The sequence below is a fragment of the Mandrillus leucophaeus genome, unplaced genomic scaffold (genome assembly GCF_000951045.1).
Source record: "Mandrillus leucophaeus isolate KB7577 unplaced genomic scaffold, Mleu.le_1.0 Scaffold703, whole genome shotgun sequence".
Taxonomy (NCBI): Eukaryota; Metazoa; Chordata; class Mammalia; order Primates; family Cercopithecidae; genus Mandrillus; species Mandrillus leucophaeus.
Window position 1 is genome coordinate 119471 of NW_012107620.1, and position 16851 is coordinate 136321.

General features: G+C 45.8%; 1 protein-coding gene across 1 annotated transcript in view; it reads right to left on the bottom strand.

Annotated features, from left to right (window-relative positions):
- NDE1 (nudE neurodevelopment protein 1) overlaps positions 1–16851 on the bottom strand; it is a gene marked incomplete at its 5' end in the record, with an annotated part of 72109 nt that overhangs the window by 15155 nt on the left and 40103 nt on the right. The window contains 2 exons of the mRNA XM_011964748.1: positions 2226–2362; positions 12704–12852. Of these exons, the coding sequence (XP_011820138.1) occupies positions 2226–2362; positions 12704–12852 (286 nt within the window). The remainder of the gene's footprint in view (positions 1–2225; positions 2363–12703; positions 12853–16851) is intronic.

The following is a 16851-nucleotide window of genomic DNA, read 5'->3' on the forward strand; positions in this document are numbered from 1 at the left end:
CCAGGCTGGTCTCGAACTCCTGACCTCAGGTGATCCACCCACCTCAGCCTCCCAAAGTGCTGGGATTACAGGCGTGAGCCACTGTGCCTGGCTGTTCTCTCCATTTTCAAACATAAACTTTATAACATACATATATATCTACTGAGCATAAAATAAGAAAATTTATTAAGCATTACTGGAAACATACAATATCTTGTCCTGTGTATGACTTACTCTCCCACCTTCAGTGGTATGTCATGGCAATGTTTTTTGTTTTAGAGACAGGGTCTGACTCAGTCACCCAGGCTGGGGTGCAGTGGCACAATCATAGCCCAAGGTAACCTTGAACTCCTGGGCTCAAGCCATCCTCCCACTTCAGCCTCCTAAGTAGTGGGGACTACAGGCATATGCCACCAGGCCTAGCTAATTTTTACACTTCATTTTTGTAGAGATGGGCTCTCACTATGCTGTCCAGGCTCATCTTGAACTCCTAGGCTCAAGCAATCCTCTTGCGTCCATCTCTCAAAGCACTGACATTACAGGCATCAGCCACAGTGCCTAGCCTTGACAATCTTCCTACCACAATATTGTTCATTTTAACAATTTTTTAACATTTCACAAAATAAATCTATGTACTTCATTTAACCACTTCATTACTGATGGACATCTAGGAACAACTACTTTATTAAACTTAGGAATTTTTACTTTTCATCCCCCACCTACTGGTTACACATTACAAAGCAAATTGATGTTATAAACAATTTATTGGGCTGCTAACAGTGACTAACCCCTGTAATCCCAGCACTTTGGGAGGCCGAGGCAGGCAGATCACCTGAGGTCAGGAGTTCAAGACCAGCCTGGCCAACATGGTGAAACCCCGTCTCTATTAAAAAATATAAAAATTAGCCAGGCACGGTGGCGTACACCTGTAGTTCCAGCTACTCGGAAGGCTGATGCAGGAGAATCGCTTGAACCCGGGAGGCAGAGGTTGCAGTGAGCAGAGATAGCACCACCGTACTCCAGCCTGGACAACAGAGGAAGACGCCATCTCAAAAAAAAAAAAAGATAGGGTAAAAACAATTTGGACAATCCACTAATGAATGTCTTTTTTTTCTTTTTTGAGACAGAGTCTCACTCTGTCACCTAGGCTGGAGTGCAGTGATGCAATCTTGGCTCACTGCAACCTCCATCTTCCGGGTTCAAGCAATTCTCCTGCCTCAGCCTCCTGAGCAGCTGGGATTACAGGCGTCCGCCACCACACCGTGCTCATGTTTTCTATTTTTAGTAGGGATGGGATTTCTCTATTGTCCAGACTGGTCTCGAACTCCTGAGCTCAGGTGATCTGCCGGCCTCAGCCTCCCAAAGTGCTGGGATTACAGGTATGAACCACTGTGCTTGGCCAAATACCTCATTACAGTCTGAACGTTCTACCTCTGCAAGTGCCGACTGCTAAACAGCAAATGCTGATGAGGTTTCCAAGTTCTAAACCAAATATATCGGTTGCCATCAAGTCACAGAAATAATAGGCTAGCTGGCAATTCCACCAGAAATTTCTCCTCATAAAATCTTTTCTTAAGAGACAGGGTCTCATTCTGTCACCTAGGCTGGAGTGCACTGGTGCCATCATAGCTCGTGGCACGCTCCACCTCCTGGGCTCAAGTGATCAATCGCACCTTGGCTTCCTGAGTAGCTGGGACTACAAGCACATGTCCCCACACCCAGCTAATGTAATTTTTTTTCCGTAAAGATGGAGTCCCATTATACTGCCTAGGCTGATCTCAAACTCCTGGGCTCAAGAGATCCTCGGCCTCCCAAAGTACTGGGATTACAGGTGTGACCCACCGTGCCAGGCTCTCCCCACAACACTCTTCTGTTCCTACTGAGCATCACGATGGTTTGCTGTATGTGTGAATTACAGACCAGGAAGCACCTTTCTGGAAACTGGAAATTCTGCTGCCCAGAGGCAGAACCCCAACAGAAGGACTTCATCTGTGAACCCCAAAGCTATTTCTCTAAATATCCATAAGGGGCCCTTACAGGGTTGCATGTCTTACTGTTCTCAGCTCCGGCCAGGGCCCAAGGCAAGAGTCTGCCCGGTGCAGCCCCACACCCTCTCACTAGACAGCCTGGGCACAGAGCAGGGTGCAGGGTCCCTGTAAAGATAATGCTGGGAGGGGCCGTGGGACTAGATGTTGCTCAGGCAGGGAATGGGGACCATGCTGGTGAAGACACCAAGGCTTCCTGACCTCTGGCTTCATCCTTCAGTCTCTGAACAGATTCCAGGAGATTCTCTTTTTCATCAAGTTCACTTTCCAAGAAGGCGTTTCTTTCAATGGCCTGATTCAAGCGCTGCTCAAAGTCTTCGAGAGACATGATCGTGGCGCTGGGGAAGAGAAAAGCAGAGTTATCCAAGAGGACAAACTGCGGACATCCCTCTAGCACCGCGGATCCAGGTGGTGTGAAGGGTCAGACACACCTGGACACAAGTCCCAGCACCAAACCTCCTAGATGCCACAGAGCGGGACGAGTCCCTTAACCTGCTGGGGCATGGGCTCTTCACCTGCATAATAGGACTCATCATAGCTCATGGGGTACACAAGGCTGTCCTGAGGATTAAATAAGGTGCCGCCCACACAGCACTCAGCAACAAGCCAAAGCCCTATCAGGACTGCATGTGTTTGAAAAGAGCAGTATGCTCTATCTTCTCTTGCAAGCTCACAATGCCAATGTCAGGAGTCCAAGACCAGCCTGGCAAGCTTGGGCAAATGGCAAAACCCTGTCTCTACTAAAAATACAAAAATTAGCCAGTCGTTGCAGTGAGCCGAGATTGCACCACTGTACTCCAGCCTAGGCAACAAAGTGAGACTCCATCTCAAAAAAAAAAAGAAAGAAAAAGAACCTAATAAAAAACACATACAGTAGCACGATTTTTTTTTTTTTTTTTAAAGACACAGCTGTGTCTCTCAGTTCGAAGTGCAGTGGTACAATCACAGCTCACTGCAATCTCAAACTCTTGGGCTCAAGCGATCCTCCCGCCTTAGCCTCCTGAGTTACTGAGATTACAGGCATGAGGCACTGTGCCGGGCATAAGATGCATTTCAGCAGGTAGAAGAGATCATATTTAACCTCTCAGTGGAAGTTCAAAATGCATAGTACCAGCCCAACTGCCCTGCTCACAACCCCTTCTTGTGAAGGGCACAGACACTGTGGTAAAGGCACTGCAAAGTGCTGTAACAAAACAATCTACTTTGATTCTGGGAAAACCACCTTCTCTGCACCTCAGTTTTCTCTCATGCAAAGCAAGGGTAGTAATAGTACCTTCCTGAAGGGTTATGGTGGGGCAGGGGTGGCAAGAAGTCATACAGGCTGGGCGAGGTGGCTCACGCCTGTAATCCCAGCACTTTGGGAGGCCAAGGTGGGTGGATCACTCGAGGCCAGGAGTTCAAGACCAGCCTGGCCAACGTGGTGAAACCTCATCTCTACTAAAAATACAAAAATTAGCCGGGCATGGTGGCGCACACATGTAGTCCCAGCTGCTCGGGAGGTTGAGGCAGGAAAACTGCTTGAACCCAGGAGGTGGATGTTGCAGTGAGCTGAGATCGTACCACTGCACTCCAGCTTGGGCAACAGAGCAAGACTGTTTCCAAAAAAAAAAAAAAAAAAAAAGAAAAAATCATACAGGAAGCACACAACAGATGTTTTACACATAAGCACACATCTAGAAATGTCAGCAATTTTTATTATTGACCCTGTGTCTGTCCCCAGACCTTTAACATCCTGTTAACTATATCCCACGGTGGTTAGAAGCACGTGTTTGGAGAGGAACTCAGGAGTTAACACCCAGCTCCTCCTCCACCTAGAACTCACTGGGTATCATTGGGCAACTCGATCTCCCTCATCCTCAGTTCCTTCAATCACAAAATTCATAACTGCACTGATCAATGGCTGCATCAGTTCATTTCTTTAATATATCCTTCTATGTCTAGGTAGACTCATAGGAGTACCTACCCTCACAGGGTCTTTAGTAGTGGATAGGATCAAGTTACCACAGTACCATTTAAAAACAACAAAGGGACAGGCACAGCGGTTCGTGCCTATAATCCCAGCACTTTGGGAGGCCAAGGTGGGAGGACCCCTCGAAACCCAGGGTTCAAGACCAGCCTGGGTAATATAGTGAGACCCTGTCTCTACAAAAAGTAAAAAGATTAGCCGGGCATGATGGTGTGTGCCTGTAGTCCCAGCTACTCGGAGACTGAGGTAGGAGGATTCCTTGAGCCCAGGAACTCGAGGATGCAGTAAGCCATGATTATGCCACTGCACTCCAGCCTGGGTAACAGTGCCAGACCCTGTCTCAAAAAACAAACGAAAACAAAAACAAAAAAACACACTACCACCAATAACAAAGGGATAATACTTTGGAGTACAACACCAGAAAGAGTTAAAACGACCCTAAGGTTGACATGTCAAACAAAAAAGGTAAAAGGTTCACATATGTAGGGTACAGAATGCTTGCAGAAATGCACACATGCTGAGTATATATAGAGGAAGACCCAGTATCACGCAGAAATTAGTTCTCCAGAAGTTAAACTGATAAATTTAACACCATCTTAATAGGTTTCTATTGGGGAAGTAAATTGGACTGATTTGAGAGATCCTGTGACGATGAAACAAGAATGACCCGAAGAACTCTGTAAAAGAAGAGATCAGAACACACTGCTATAAAGCCTCAACAATGAGCAATTATATGCTACTGGTTATAAGAACAAAGGAACCAAAAGTCCAGAAATAGACAAGAGTTTAATTTATAATAAAGGTGGCCTCATAAATCATTGGTAAAAAGATGGCAGGTTCAGTTCTACGGACCACTGGGTACCTACCAGGAAAACATTATTAGATTCGTACCTCATACCATACCCTAACACAAATTCCGAATGAATCGGAAATTTTAACACACTCATTATCTGGTCAAAATCTGTTTTGCTTCTGGAATGCGAGAGAACCGGGGACCAGCTTCAGTGGCTTTTTTTTTTTTTAAGATGGAGTTTCACTCTTGTCAACCAGGCTGGAGTGCAATGGTGCTCACCCAGGCAGAGTGCAACCTCTGCCTCCCGGGTTCAAACGATTCTTCTGCCTCAGCCTCCCAAGTAGCTGGGATTATAGGCACATGCCACCATATCTAGCTAATTTTTGTATTTTTAGTAGAGACAGCATTCCATCATGTTGGCCAGGCTGGTCTCCAACTCCCGACCTCAGGTGATGCACCCACCTCTGCCTCCCAAAGTGCTGGGATTATAGGTGTGAGCCACCACGCCTGGCCCTTCAGTGGCATTTCTGAATTTCCCTGTAGCCTCGACACCCTGGGTTTAAGTCATCCTTTCACCCTTTTTTCTTTTTTTTTTTTTTGAGATGAAGTCTCTGTTGCCCAGGCTGGAGTGCAATGGCACAATCTCAGCTCACTGCAACCTCCGCCTCTCGGGTTCAAGCGATACTCCTGCCTCAGCCTCTTGAGTAGCTGGGATTACAGCTGCCTGCCACCACGCCTGGCTAATTTTTGTATTTTTAGTAGAGAGGGGGTTTCACCATCTTTGCCAGGCTGGTCTCCAACTCCTAACTTCAGGTGAACCTCCCACCTCGGCCTCCCAAAGTGCTGGGATTACAGGTGTGAGCCACCATGCCTAGTGATCCTTTCACCTTCTTACCTCAACCTCCCAAGTAGTTGTAACCACAGGCACAAGCTATCATACCCGGCTAGTTTTTAAATTTGTTTCTAGAGATGGGAGTCTATATTGCCCAGGATGGCCTCAAACTCCTGGGCTCAAGCAATCCTCAAGTCTCGGCCTCCCAAAGTACTAAGAATACAGATTACAGACTTGAGCTATCTCACCTGGCCTGAGTATTTACTTTCAAATAAAGGTCAGCATGCTAGTTGTAACTGGAGTGAAAATTGATTTATGTACTTTGTATGTTGAAATTCTGTCAACTAATATAAAAAAGCATAATTAGTGCCTGTAATCCCAGCAATTTGGGAGGCCAAGGCAGGTGGATCACTTGAGGTCAGGAGTTCAAGACCAGCCTGGCCAACATGGTGAGACCCCATCTCTAATAAAAATAGAAAAATTAGCCAGGCATGATGGCGCATGCATGTAGTCCCAGCTATTCGAGAGGCTGAGGCACGAAAATTGCTTGAACCTGGGAGGCAGAGGCTGCAGTGAGCCGAGATCGCACCACTGCACTCCAGCCTGGGCAACAGAGCAAGACTGTCTCAAAAATTAAAAAAATGAAAAATCCATGGAAGAGTAAAACTAGATTAAATCTATTTTAATTTTTGTAAAACTTTTTGCCTTCTTAGTACTCATATGTGAAACAAAGTCACCTTTGGAAATGTATTTAATTTTCAGTTACTTCCAATTAGGTCCTGCATACTTTTCAAGGTTATTCTTACACAAAGTGCCTCTCCTCAGTTAAAAGTGAGTCATTTAGTTTTAGGGACCTATAGAAGAAGGACCATGAGAGCAATCAAACAGCTGATGGTGCTGAGAAACTCTTGTTCTTCGAGAGGACTATCAAACTTTCTAAATATAACTATTAAACTTGCACAAAATTGTAATATTTTCAAGTCTTTAAAACAAAGCTTTGCAGCCTGGGCAACATAGAGAAATCCGGTCTTTGCAAAGAACACAAAAATTAGCCAGGCATGGTGGCACATGCCTGTAGTCCTAGCTACTGGGGAGGCTGAGGTGATCGTGCCACTACCCTCCAGCAGGGGCGACAGAGACCTTGTCTCAAAACATAAATAAATAAAACTTTGGTGCCCTAGAACTTTATTTATTCTATAATGGGGAACTGCGCTTCTACCTCATCTGATTTTTAACACTAAACTCTTCAGTATTTGACCAAATTTTATTAACAAAAACAATGCATGTTTAGTACAAAAATAAAAATAGAAGAAAAGGAAGAAAACACAAAAGTACTACAAGAAAACACAGGCTAATTGCTTTATATAACCTTGGAGAGCAGAAGGCCCTTCTAACTATGACTAAGATATCTGACTACAAAGAAATCAAATGTCAGCCTGGCCAATAAGGTGAAACCCCATCTCTGCTAAAAATACAAACATTAGCCAGGCATGGTGGTGGGCGCCTGTAATCCCAGCTACGTGGGAGGCTGAGGCAGGACAATCGCTTGAACCTGGGAGGCGGAGGTTGCAGTGAGCTGAGATCGTGCACCTGCACTCCAGCCTGGGCCACAGGGCAAGACTGACTCAAAACAAATCAAGTAACTTCTGTACAATAAAATATACATCAGACAAAGCTGGAAACAAATGACAAACTCCCAGTATTGTTAATTCATGTCACAAATATATAAAAATCTCCTAAAATCACGGAAAAAAAAAATGAACAACCCAATTTTAAAATATGCCAAGTGCCAGGCATGGTAGCTCATGCCTGTAATCTCAGCATTTTGGGAGGCCGAGGTGGGCAGATTATCTGAGGTCAAGAGTTCAAGATCAGCCTGACCAACATGGCAAAACCTCGTCTCTACTAAAAATACAAAATTAGCTGAGCCTGGTGGCCCATGCCTGTAATCCCAGCTACTGGGGAGGCTAAGGCAGGAGAATCGCTTGAACCTGGGAGGCGGAGGTTGTGGAGAGCCGAAATCATGCCACAGCACTCCAGCCTGGGCAACAAGAGCAAAACTCGATCTCAAAAAAACAAGAACAAAAACAGTTAAAATAGGCCAAGATCAACTGGGCAAGGTGGCTCATGCCTGTAATCCCAGCAATTTGGGAGAACGAGGCGGGCATATCATCTGAGGTCAGGAGTTCAAGATCAGCCTCTCCAACATAGCGAAACCCCTTCTCTACTAAAAATACAAAAATTAGCCAGGCATGGTGGCATGCACCAGTAATCCCAGCTACTCAGGAGGTTGATACAGGAGAACTGCTTAAGCCCAGGAGGTGGAGGTTGTAGTGAGCTAAGATCACGCCACTGCACTCCAGCCTGGGCAACGGAGCAATACTCCATCTAGAAAAAACACAGGCTGGCCAGGCACAGTGGCTCACACCTGCAATCCTAGCACTTAGGGAGGCCGAGGCGGGCAGATCACGAGGTCAGGAGTTTGAGGCCAGCCTGACCAACATGGTGAAACCTCATCTCTACTAAAAATACAAAAATTAGCTGGGCATGGTGGCACACACCTGTAATCCCAGTTACTCAAGAGGGTGAGGCAGGAGAACTGCTTGAACCTGGGAGGCAGTGGTTGCAGTGAGCCGCGATCATGCCACTGCACTCTAGCCTGGTTGACAGAGCAAGACTCAGTCTCATAAAAAAAAATATATATATATATACACACACATACACATACACACCCCCCCATATATATATACATATACACACACACACAAGAATACACACACATATACACACATACACAAGTATACACATACATATACGCACATATATGCGCGCCAAGATCAACAGAGTTCCTAAAGAAAGTCCAACAGCTCTTAAGCACATGACAGTGAACTCAGAAATGCACTTATTTCTCACCTTTTCAATTAGCAGAAGTTCAAAGTTTGAAAACTACTCTATTAGTGAAGCTATTTGGAAAACAGGGACTCACATAGCTATTGGGAATGTAAACTGGTACAACCCTATAAATAACTGAGCAACATCTATCAAAATGACATATGCATATATCCTCTGACCTAGCAATATCACTTCTGGGAATTTAGCCTACAGATATTCATCGTGCAAGGCTGTTCATTACCGCAATGCTTATCACTGCAAAAGAACAGAAATACAACAGATATCCATCCACAGGGGACTCAATTATTATGGTATTATTCAATACCAACCATACAACAGAATACCAGGTATTTGAAAAAATAAAAAACAAAGAATGTTCTGTCCTAGTAAGGAACGATCTTCAAGCTCTATTGTTACATGAAAAAGCAAGATATACAACAGTGTGTGTAGAATGCTCTTCTGAGGAAGAAAAAAAAGGGGGGGGCTGTAATAAGAATGTCTTTTTATTTGCTTGAATTATTAAAGAAACGCCTACCACTTTGTATATTATTTTTGAACCGTGTGAATGTACTACCACTTTGGGTAGACTGCGTAATTGGCCCCGATTCTTCACCCCTCCCTGTGTCCACACCCTTGCCATGGCCTCACTGTGGGAAGAAAGTACTTTCCCACCCTTTGACTTAGCTTGGTCATTTGACTTGCTTTGATCAATGATAAAGGGGTGGAAATGATGGTATGCCAGTGGCTTGCCAGAAATCAGAATGTGGCTTTACATATGAAATCTACAGTATCTTATGCTATCGTATGTAAAGCCAGAGTACTCAAGTCATTACGGTACTGGTATTGTATTTCACAAATCGTACACTGGATGAAAATAGAGAATCCAGAATTAGATCCCAGAATATACGCAAGTTTAACATGAGAGCTCAGTTCAATTCAATAGAAAAAGACTGATTGGCTGGGCATGGTCACTCACACCTGTGATCCCAGCACTTTGGGAGGACAAGGCGGGCAGACTGAGCCCAGGACTTTGAGACCAGCCTGGGCAACATGGAGAAACCCTATCTCTACAAAAAATACAAAAATTAGCCAGGTATGGTGGCACATGCCTACAGTCCCAGCTACTCAGGAGGCTGAGGTGGGAGAATCACTTGCCCCAGGAGGTCCAGGCTCCAGTGAGCTGTAATTGCACCATGGCACTCGACTCTGGGCAATGGAGCGAGGCCCAGTCTCAAAAAAAAAAAAAAAAAAAAAAGAATAAGGCAATGTTTAATAGTGCTGGCACAACTAGGCTACCCACCTAAAGAAAATAAAATTGAACCTTTATCTTATACCAGATACAAAAATAAATTCACTGCAGATTAAGGAATAAGGGTAAAAAAAATTTAAAAATATTGCAAAAAAAAGAAGAAAACACATGCACTATCAAGAACCGAGGAGACTTCCCCTAGTGAAGTCTGCAGACCTAGAAGGTATTTTAAAAAAGACATAACTGATGATCTAAAAATGAAAAATGTATGTATAAAAAATTTTTTTCAAAAGAGAAAAAAGGAAATATTTGCATGGAAAATGATACCACAAAGTCAACAGACAAAAGATTACTCTGGAAAAAATTATTTTCAATGCAGGAGACAAGATTAGTAGTTAAAACATACAAAGGGCCAGGCACGGTGGCTCATGCCTGTAATTCCAGCACTTTGGGAAGCTGAGGCAGGTGGATCACTTGAGGGTACGAGTTTGAGACCAGCCTGTCCAGCGTGGCGAAACTCTCTCTCTACTAAAAATACAAAAATTAGCCAAGTGTGGTGGCAGGCGCCTGTAATCCCAGCTACCTGGGGGGCTGAGGCAGGAGAATCACTTGAACCAGGAAGGCAGAAGTTGCAGTGACCTGAGATCACACCACTGCACTCCAGCTCCAGCCTGGGAGACAGAGTGAGACTCCATCTCAAAAAATAAATGTATGCAAAGAACTCCTACAGATTGACAAGAAAGGAGTTTCCACTTCTGGTAATGACAAGGGAACTTGTATCAGACCAACCCTCATGTAAATTCTGAGTAAAATGTTTACAATGATCTGAGTGCACTGGCAGGAACTGGAAAACAACACTTAGAAAAACAGAACAACACTGGGTGAAGTACGCATCTTTATAAGATTTTTGCCTAAAGCTCCAGGGATAGAAATCTAGCACCATGGGGACCCCACATTCTGAATATAGTATCTTCCCACATCTCTGGCCTCCCCCGAACCACACGTGCACAAAGCAGACACAAAGCAGCCCAGTTACGGCTAAAAAAAGCAGAGATTTCAGTTACTGCCCATCAAAGGGGAGACAGAATTTGGGCTGTAAGCTTAGCCAAGTAAACTACCTAAGAAAACCAAATAAATAAAGAACTTAAAAGAATTCATCATCTCTGGCTGGGTACGGTGGCTCAAGCCCATCATCTCAGCACTTTGGGATACCGAGGCAGGTGGATCACCTCAGGTCAGGAATTTGAGACCAGATTGGCCAACATGGCGAAATTCCATCCCTCCTAAAAATACAAAAATTAGCAGGTGGTAACGCACACCTGTAATCCCAGCTACTCTGGAGGTTGAGGCAGGAGAATCACTTGAACCTGGGAGGTGGAGGTTGCAGTGAGCAGAGACTGCACCACTGCACTCCAGCCTGGGTGACAGAGCAAGACTGTCTTTTTAAAAAAAAAAAAAAAAAAAAAAAAAAAAAGAAAAAACTAATAGTCTGTGGGAAATACCATTCACACTGCCTACAATACAACCTCTACGTTGGAGTGTAAAGAAAATGTGACCCAGATGTGAAAACTGCACAAAAGGACCTTAAAGCAGCTCTTATAACTATGCTCAAGGATGTCAAGAAGCCTCAATAGAACAGAAATTATAAAAGAGCACAAATCCTACATCTAAAAATACTATATTGAAAATTCAACATTTCATCCACTTTAATGGCAGATTGGAGAGAGTTGAGGGCATCTATCAACTTGAAACTGGATACACACAAATTATTCAATTTGAAGAACAAAGACAAAAAAAAAATTAGGGAAAAAAAATGAAGAGAGCCTTAGGAACCTGCCTGACAATATGAAAAGGTTATGTGTATAGCTGGTGTCCCAGACGGACAGGAGAAAAAGAATGGGGTAGAAAGAACTCGGAGGAGGCCGGGTACGGTGGCTCATGCCACCAATTCCAGCACTTTGGGAGGCTGAGGCAGGAGGATCACTTGCTCCCAGGAGTTTGAGGCTGCAATGCGCTATGATGGCACCACTGCACTCCAGCCTGGGTAACAGAGCAAGACCCTATCTCTAAAAATAAATAAAAAACATCCGTTTATTTCGCTGTATATAATTTATATATAAATTTTTAAAAAGCAAGTGTTTTTATCCAAAAACTGCTTGGCTCAGAGTAATTCTTCTATAAATGTTAGTCGTTATTCTGCTAAATCACAGAACATCAGTTTAGAAATCACTGGACTGGGCGCTGTGGCTCACACCCCTGTAATCACAGCACTTTGGAGGCTGAGGCGAGCTGATCACCTGAGGTGAGGAGTTTGAGACCAGCCTGGCCAACATGGCAAGACCCCATCCCTATTAAAGATACAAAAATTAGGCAGGCATGGTGGCAGGTGCCTGTAATTCCAGCTACTTGGGAGCCTGAAGCACGAGAATTGCTTAAACCCAGGAGGCAAGGGTTGTAGTGAGTTGACATCACGCCACTGCACTCCAGCCTGGTGACAGAGAGAGACTCCATCTCAAAAAAAAAAAAAAAAGTGTTCTTTGAACACGCTTCTTCCCTACCTTCGGGGCTTAGCACAGGTTTGGTGTTGTCTGGAATGTTCTTGTCTCACACCCCTCCTAGGATCATGGCTACTCATTCCTCTGGTCTTAGCCTAAATGGTATTTCCTCCGGTAAGGCTCGCCTGACGCTCCCAGGCCAACAGTCAAAGTAATATATCCTATTACACATCCCCACAGCACCCTGGGCTGCCAGCCTTGCTGCTGTAATGAAATTGCACTTCTTCGACTGTTGTCCATTTCCCCCAGGGCACTAAAAGTCAGAAGGGCACTGGCTTTGTTCTGCTCACTGCTCAGTTCCCTATACTCAGCACAGGGCCAAGGACCCAGCTGCTGGGGACAAAAAGCAGAGAGGAGTGTCTCCCACTCCTGCCTTCCCCTTCCCCGCATACCGCTTGGCTCGTTCCAGGTCGTCATTAGCTTGCTCCAGCTCTCTGATGTATTTCTGCAATTGGTCTTTAATGGCTTTGGTCTGTGCGAGGTCATCCTCCAAGGCTGAGATCTGCCGGTAGCCTTCAGAGTGCTGCACTTCAAACTTCTCCTGAAGGACAACACAGACACTGGGTGAATGACTTCTGAGGCGGCTAGATGCAGTAGCACATACCCACCTGGAGTCACAGTTACTCGGGGGGCTAAACTGGGAGGACTGCTTGAGCCCAGGAGTTAGAGCCTGCAGTGAGCTATGACTAACACTGCACTCCAGCCTGGGCAACATATCAAGACCCTGTATCTTTCTATTTATTTATTTAGAGACCGAGTCTCTTGCCCAGGCTGGAGTGCAGTGTCGAGATCTTGGCTCATGGCAACCTCTGCCTCCCAGGTTCAAGCAATTCTCCTGCCTCAGCCTCCCGAGTGGCTGGGAATACAGCCACCCACCACCAAGCCTGGCTAATTTTTTTATTTTTAATAGAGACCAGGTTTCACGATGTTGGCCAGGCTGGTCTCGTACTCCTGACACCTCAAGTGATCCACACACCTCGGTCTCCCAAAGTGCTGGGATTACAGGTGTGAGCCACAGCGCCCGGCCTGACTCTGTCTCTTTATGAAACTCCTCCTCCCACCACACTCCCTGGGGAGGCTCCAGGCTTTCTGTCCCACCCTCCCACCACAATCGAGAGACAAGCTAGGCTCAGGCAACAGAACCTTCTTCTCTCCAAAGAGCTGACTCTTAGGCAAGTGACGTAATGTGGTGGGAACAGGCAGGTGTCATTCAGAGCAGGCACAAGGAATCAACTGTTTTAATTACGTCCTGAGTGCCTCCACCCCCCGAGCACCTTGAATCCTGCCTACACTCAACAGGGTTGAGATTCCTATAGCCCCCAACATTCTTCAGACAAATCATTCTGCCCAAGGTGTCCACAGCCAAAGAAACCCACATAAACCTCTCCAAGCCTCATCCACAGGGCAACGTGGGTCTCCTTCACACACACTATCAGTGTATTACAAAAAGAGTCACCAGCTTGGCCCACAAAGTGAGACCTGGTCTCTACAAAATACACAAATTAGCAGGGCGTGGTGGCTCTCAACTGTAGTTCTAGCTACTCAGGAGGCTGAGGTGGGAGGATCATTTGAGTCTGAGAGGTCGAAGCTGCAGTGGGATGTGATGGCACCACTGCACTCCAGCCTGGGCAACTCCCTGCTGTCTGAAAAAAAAAAAAAAAAGAAAGAAAGAAATCATAATGACGTCCACTGTTTGTGCCCACAAGAATGGGAAGGCAGCATGTACTGGTTTTACAACAGTCAACCATTCTCTATGTTTGATCCAGGACTCCCCGTTGTAGCTTGGAGAAAGAAGGAACAGTTTGATCTCTAGGTTACTTAAAAACAAAGACAGGCCGGGCACGGTGGCTCACACCTGTAATCCCAGCATTTTGGGAGGCTGAGGCGGGCAGATCACCTGAGGTCAGGAGTTCGAGACCCACATGGACAACATGGTAAAACCCGGTCTCTACTAAAAATACAAAAAAATTAGCCAGGTGTGGTGGTGCGTGCTTATAATCCCAGTTACTCAGAAGGCTAAGGCAGGAGAATCGCTTGAACCCGGGAGGCGGAGGTTGCGCCACTGCACCCCAGCCTGGGCATTGAGTGAGACTCCATCTAAAAAAAAACAAAACAAAAAACCAGAAACACAAAGAAATAAAAAGAGAGAGGGAGAAAGGGAGGGGATAAGAGAGAGGGAGGGAGGGAGAGGGAAGGAAAGGGAGAAAGAGAGATCTATGTTAATTACCAAAGGAACAGTCCAGCTCACTTCTCAATGATTCCCTGTTGCCAGCTGCAGCAATAACATCCATTACATGCTTATTCTGTGCCGGCCTCCGGGTTACGTACGCCACCTATCTTGTCTCATTCATCCCACTTCAGACATGAGCACTGAGGCTCAGTTCCTTAACTAGCCCAGAATCAACTAGTAGCAAATGACTGAGCCAAGATCAAACCCCAGCCTCCTGAGCAGGTGTCCTTAAGCAATTATGCTAACAAACCCTCAACCATTTCCATCCAGATCACCTGCCAACTCCCGTGCTCTCTCGATTCTGTTCCCGCTGCCTCCAAATTACTTTCCTTCACCAAACACTCAGAGCCAGGTGCGGTGCCTCCTGCCTGCAATCCCAGCACTTTCAGGTGGCAGAAGCAGGAGGAACGCTTGAAACCTGGCGTTCTTGACCAGCCTGGGCAAGACTCTGCCTCTACAAAAAATCTGAAAACAGCCAGGCATGGTGGCGTGCATCTGTAGTCCTAGCTGCTTGGAAGGGTGAGGCGAGAAGATTGCTTGAGCCCAGGAGGTTGAGGCTGCAGTGAGCTATGATCACGCCACTGCACTCCAGCCCAGGCCACAGAGTGAGACCACAACACTTAAAAAAAAAAAAAAAAAAAAAAAAAGAAAAAGAAAAAAGCACAAAAAAATAAAAACAAAAACACCCCAAAATCACCAGCCTGGCAAGATGGCGAAACCCTGTCTCTACTGAAAAAACAAAAAATTAGCCAAGCATGTTGGCGGGTGCCTATACTCCCAGCTACTTGGGAAGCTGAGGCAGGCGAATCACGTGAACCCGGGAGGCGGAGGTTGCAGTGAGCTGAGATCGTGCCATTGCACTCCAGCCTAGGCAACAAGAGTAAAACTGGCGGTGGTGGGGGATGGAGAGTGGGGCGTGGGGTGGGGGACTGGGAGGGGGCAGGCAGGCACACTGACCAACTGTTTCAATTATGTCCTGAGTGCCTCCCACCTCCCACCCCCTGAGCACCTTGAAACCTGCCCACTCCCAAATCTGCTTCCTACAGCCCCCAACAATCTTCAGACAAATCATTCTGCCCAAGGTGTCCACAGCCAAAGTCACAAGGACCTCTCCAAACCTCATCCACAACGACAACGCAAGCCTCCTTCCCACATTATCACTGTATTACAAAGAGGCACCAGCCTGGCCCACAGAGCCAGACTCGGTCTCTACAAAAAATAAAAATTAGCAGGGCATGGTGGCCTCGCCTGCAGTCCCAGCTACTCAGGAGGCTGAGATAGGAAGACCATTTGAGCCTGGGAGGTTGAAGCTACAGTGAGCCGTGATTGCACCACTGCACTCAAACCCGGGCAACAGTGAGACCTTGCCGTTTCAAAAAAAAAAAAAAAGGAATCTCAATGACTTCTGTTCTTTGTGCCCACAACAATGGGAAGGCAGCATGTACTTGGTTTACACAACAGTTAACTATTCTCAATTTTTCATCCAGGACTCCCCGTTGTAGCATGGAGACAGAAGGAACATTCCATTCTCTGGGTTATTTAAAAACAAAGGCCGAGAGTGGTGGCTCATGCCTGTAATCCCAGCACTTTGGGAGGCTGAGACAGGTTGGTCACCTGAGGTCGGGAGTTCGGAGACCAGCCTAGACAACATGGTGAAACCCTGTCTCTACTAAAAATGCCAAGAAATTAGCCAGGTGTGGTGGTGCGTGTCTATAATCCCAGCTACTCGGGAGGCTGAGGCAGGAGAATCACTTGAACCCAGGAGGCGGAGGTTGCAGTGAGCAGAGATTGTGCCACTGTACTGCAGCCTGGGTGATGAGCAAGACTCCGTCTCAAAAAAAACAAAAAACAAAGAAGGGAGAAGGAGGAAGGAAGAGGAAGAAGGGATCAAGGACAGAGGGAGGAAGAGAAAGGGAGAGAAAAGGAGGAGAGATCTTGTTAATTACCAAAGAACAGTCCAGCTCACTTCTCAATGATTCCCTGTTGCCAGCTGCAGCAATAACATCCATTACATGCTTATTCTGTGCTGGCTTCCAGGCTGCGTACACTTCCTATGTTGTCTGGTTTAATTCCACTTCAGAAACATCAACACTGAGGCTCAATTACCTACCAAGCCCAGAGACCCATCGGTGGCAAATGACTGAGCCAAGATCAAACCCCAGCCTCCTGAGCAGGTGCTGTCTCTTATACACATCTAGATGTGTATAAGAGACAGGTTGAGGGCATCTATCAACTTGAAACTGGATACACACAAATTATTCAATTTGAAGAACAAAGACAAAAAAAAAATTAGGGAAAAAAAATGAAGAG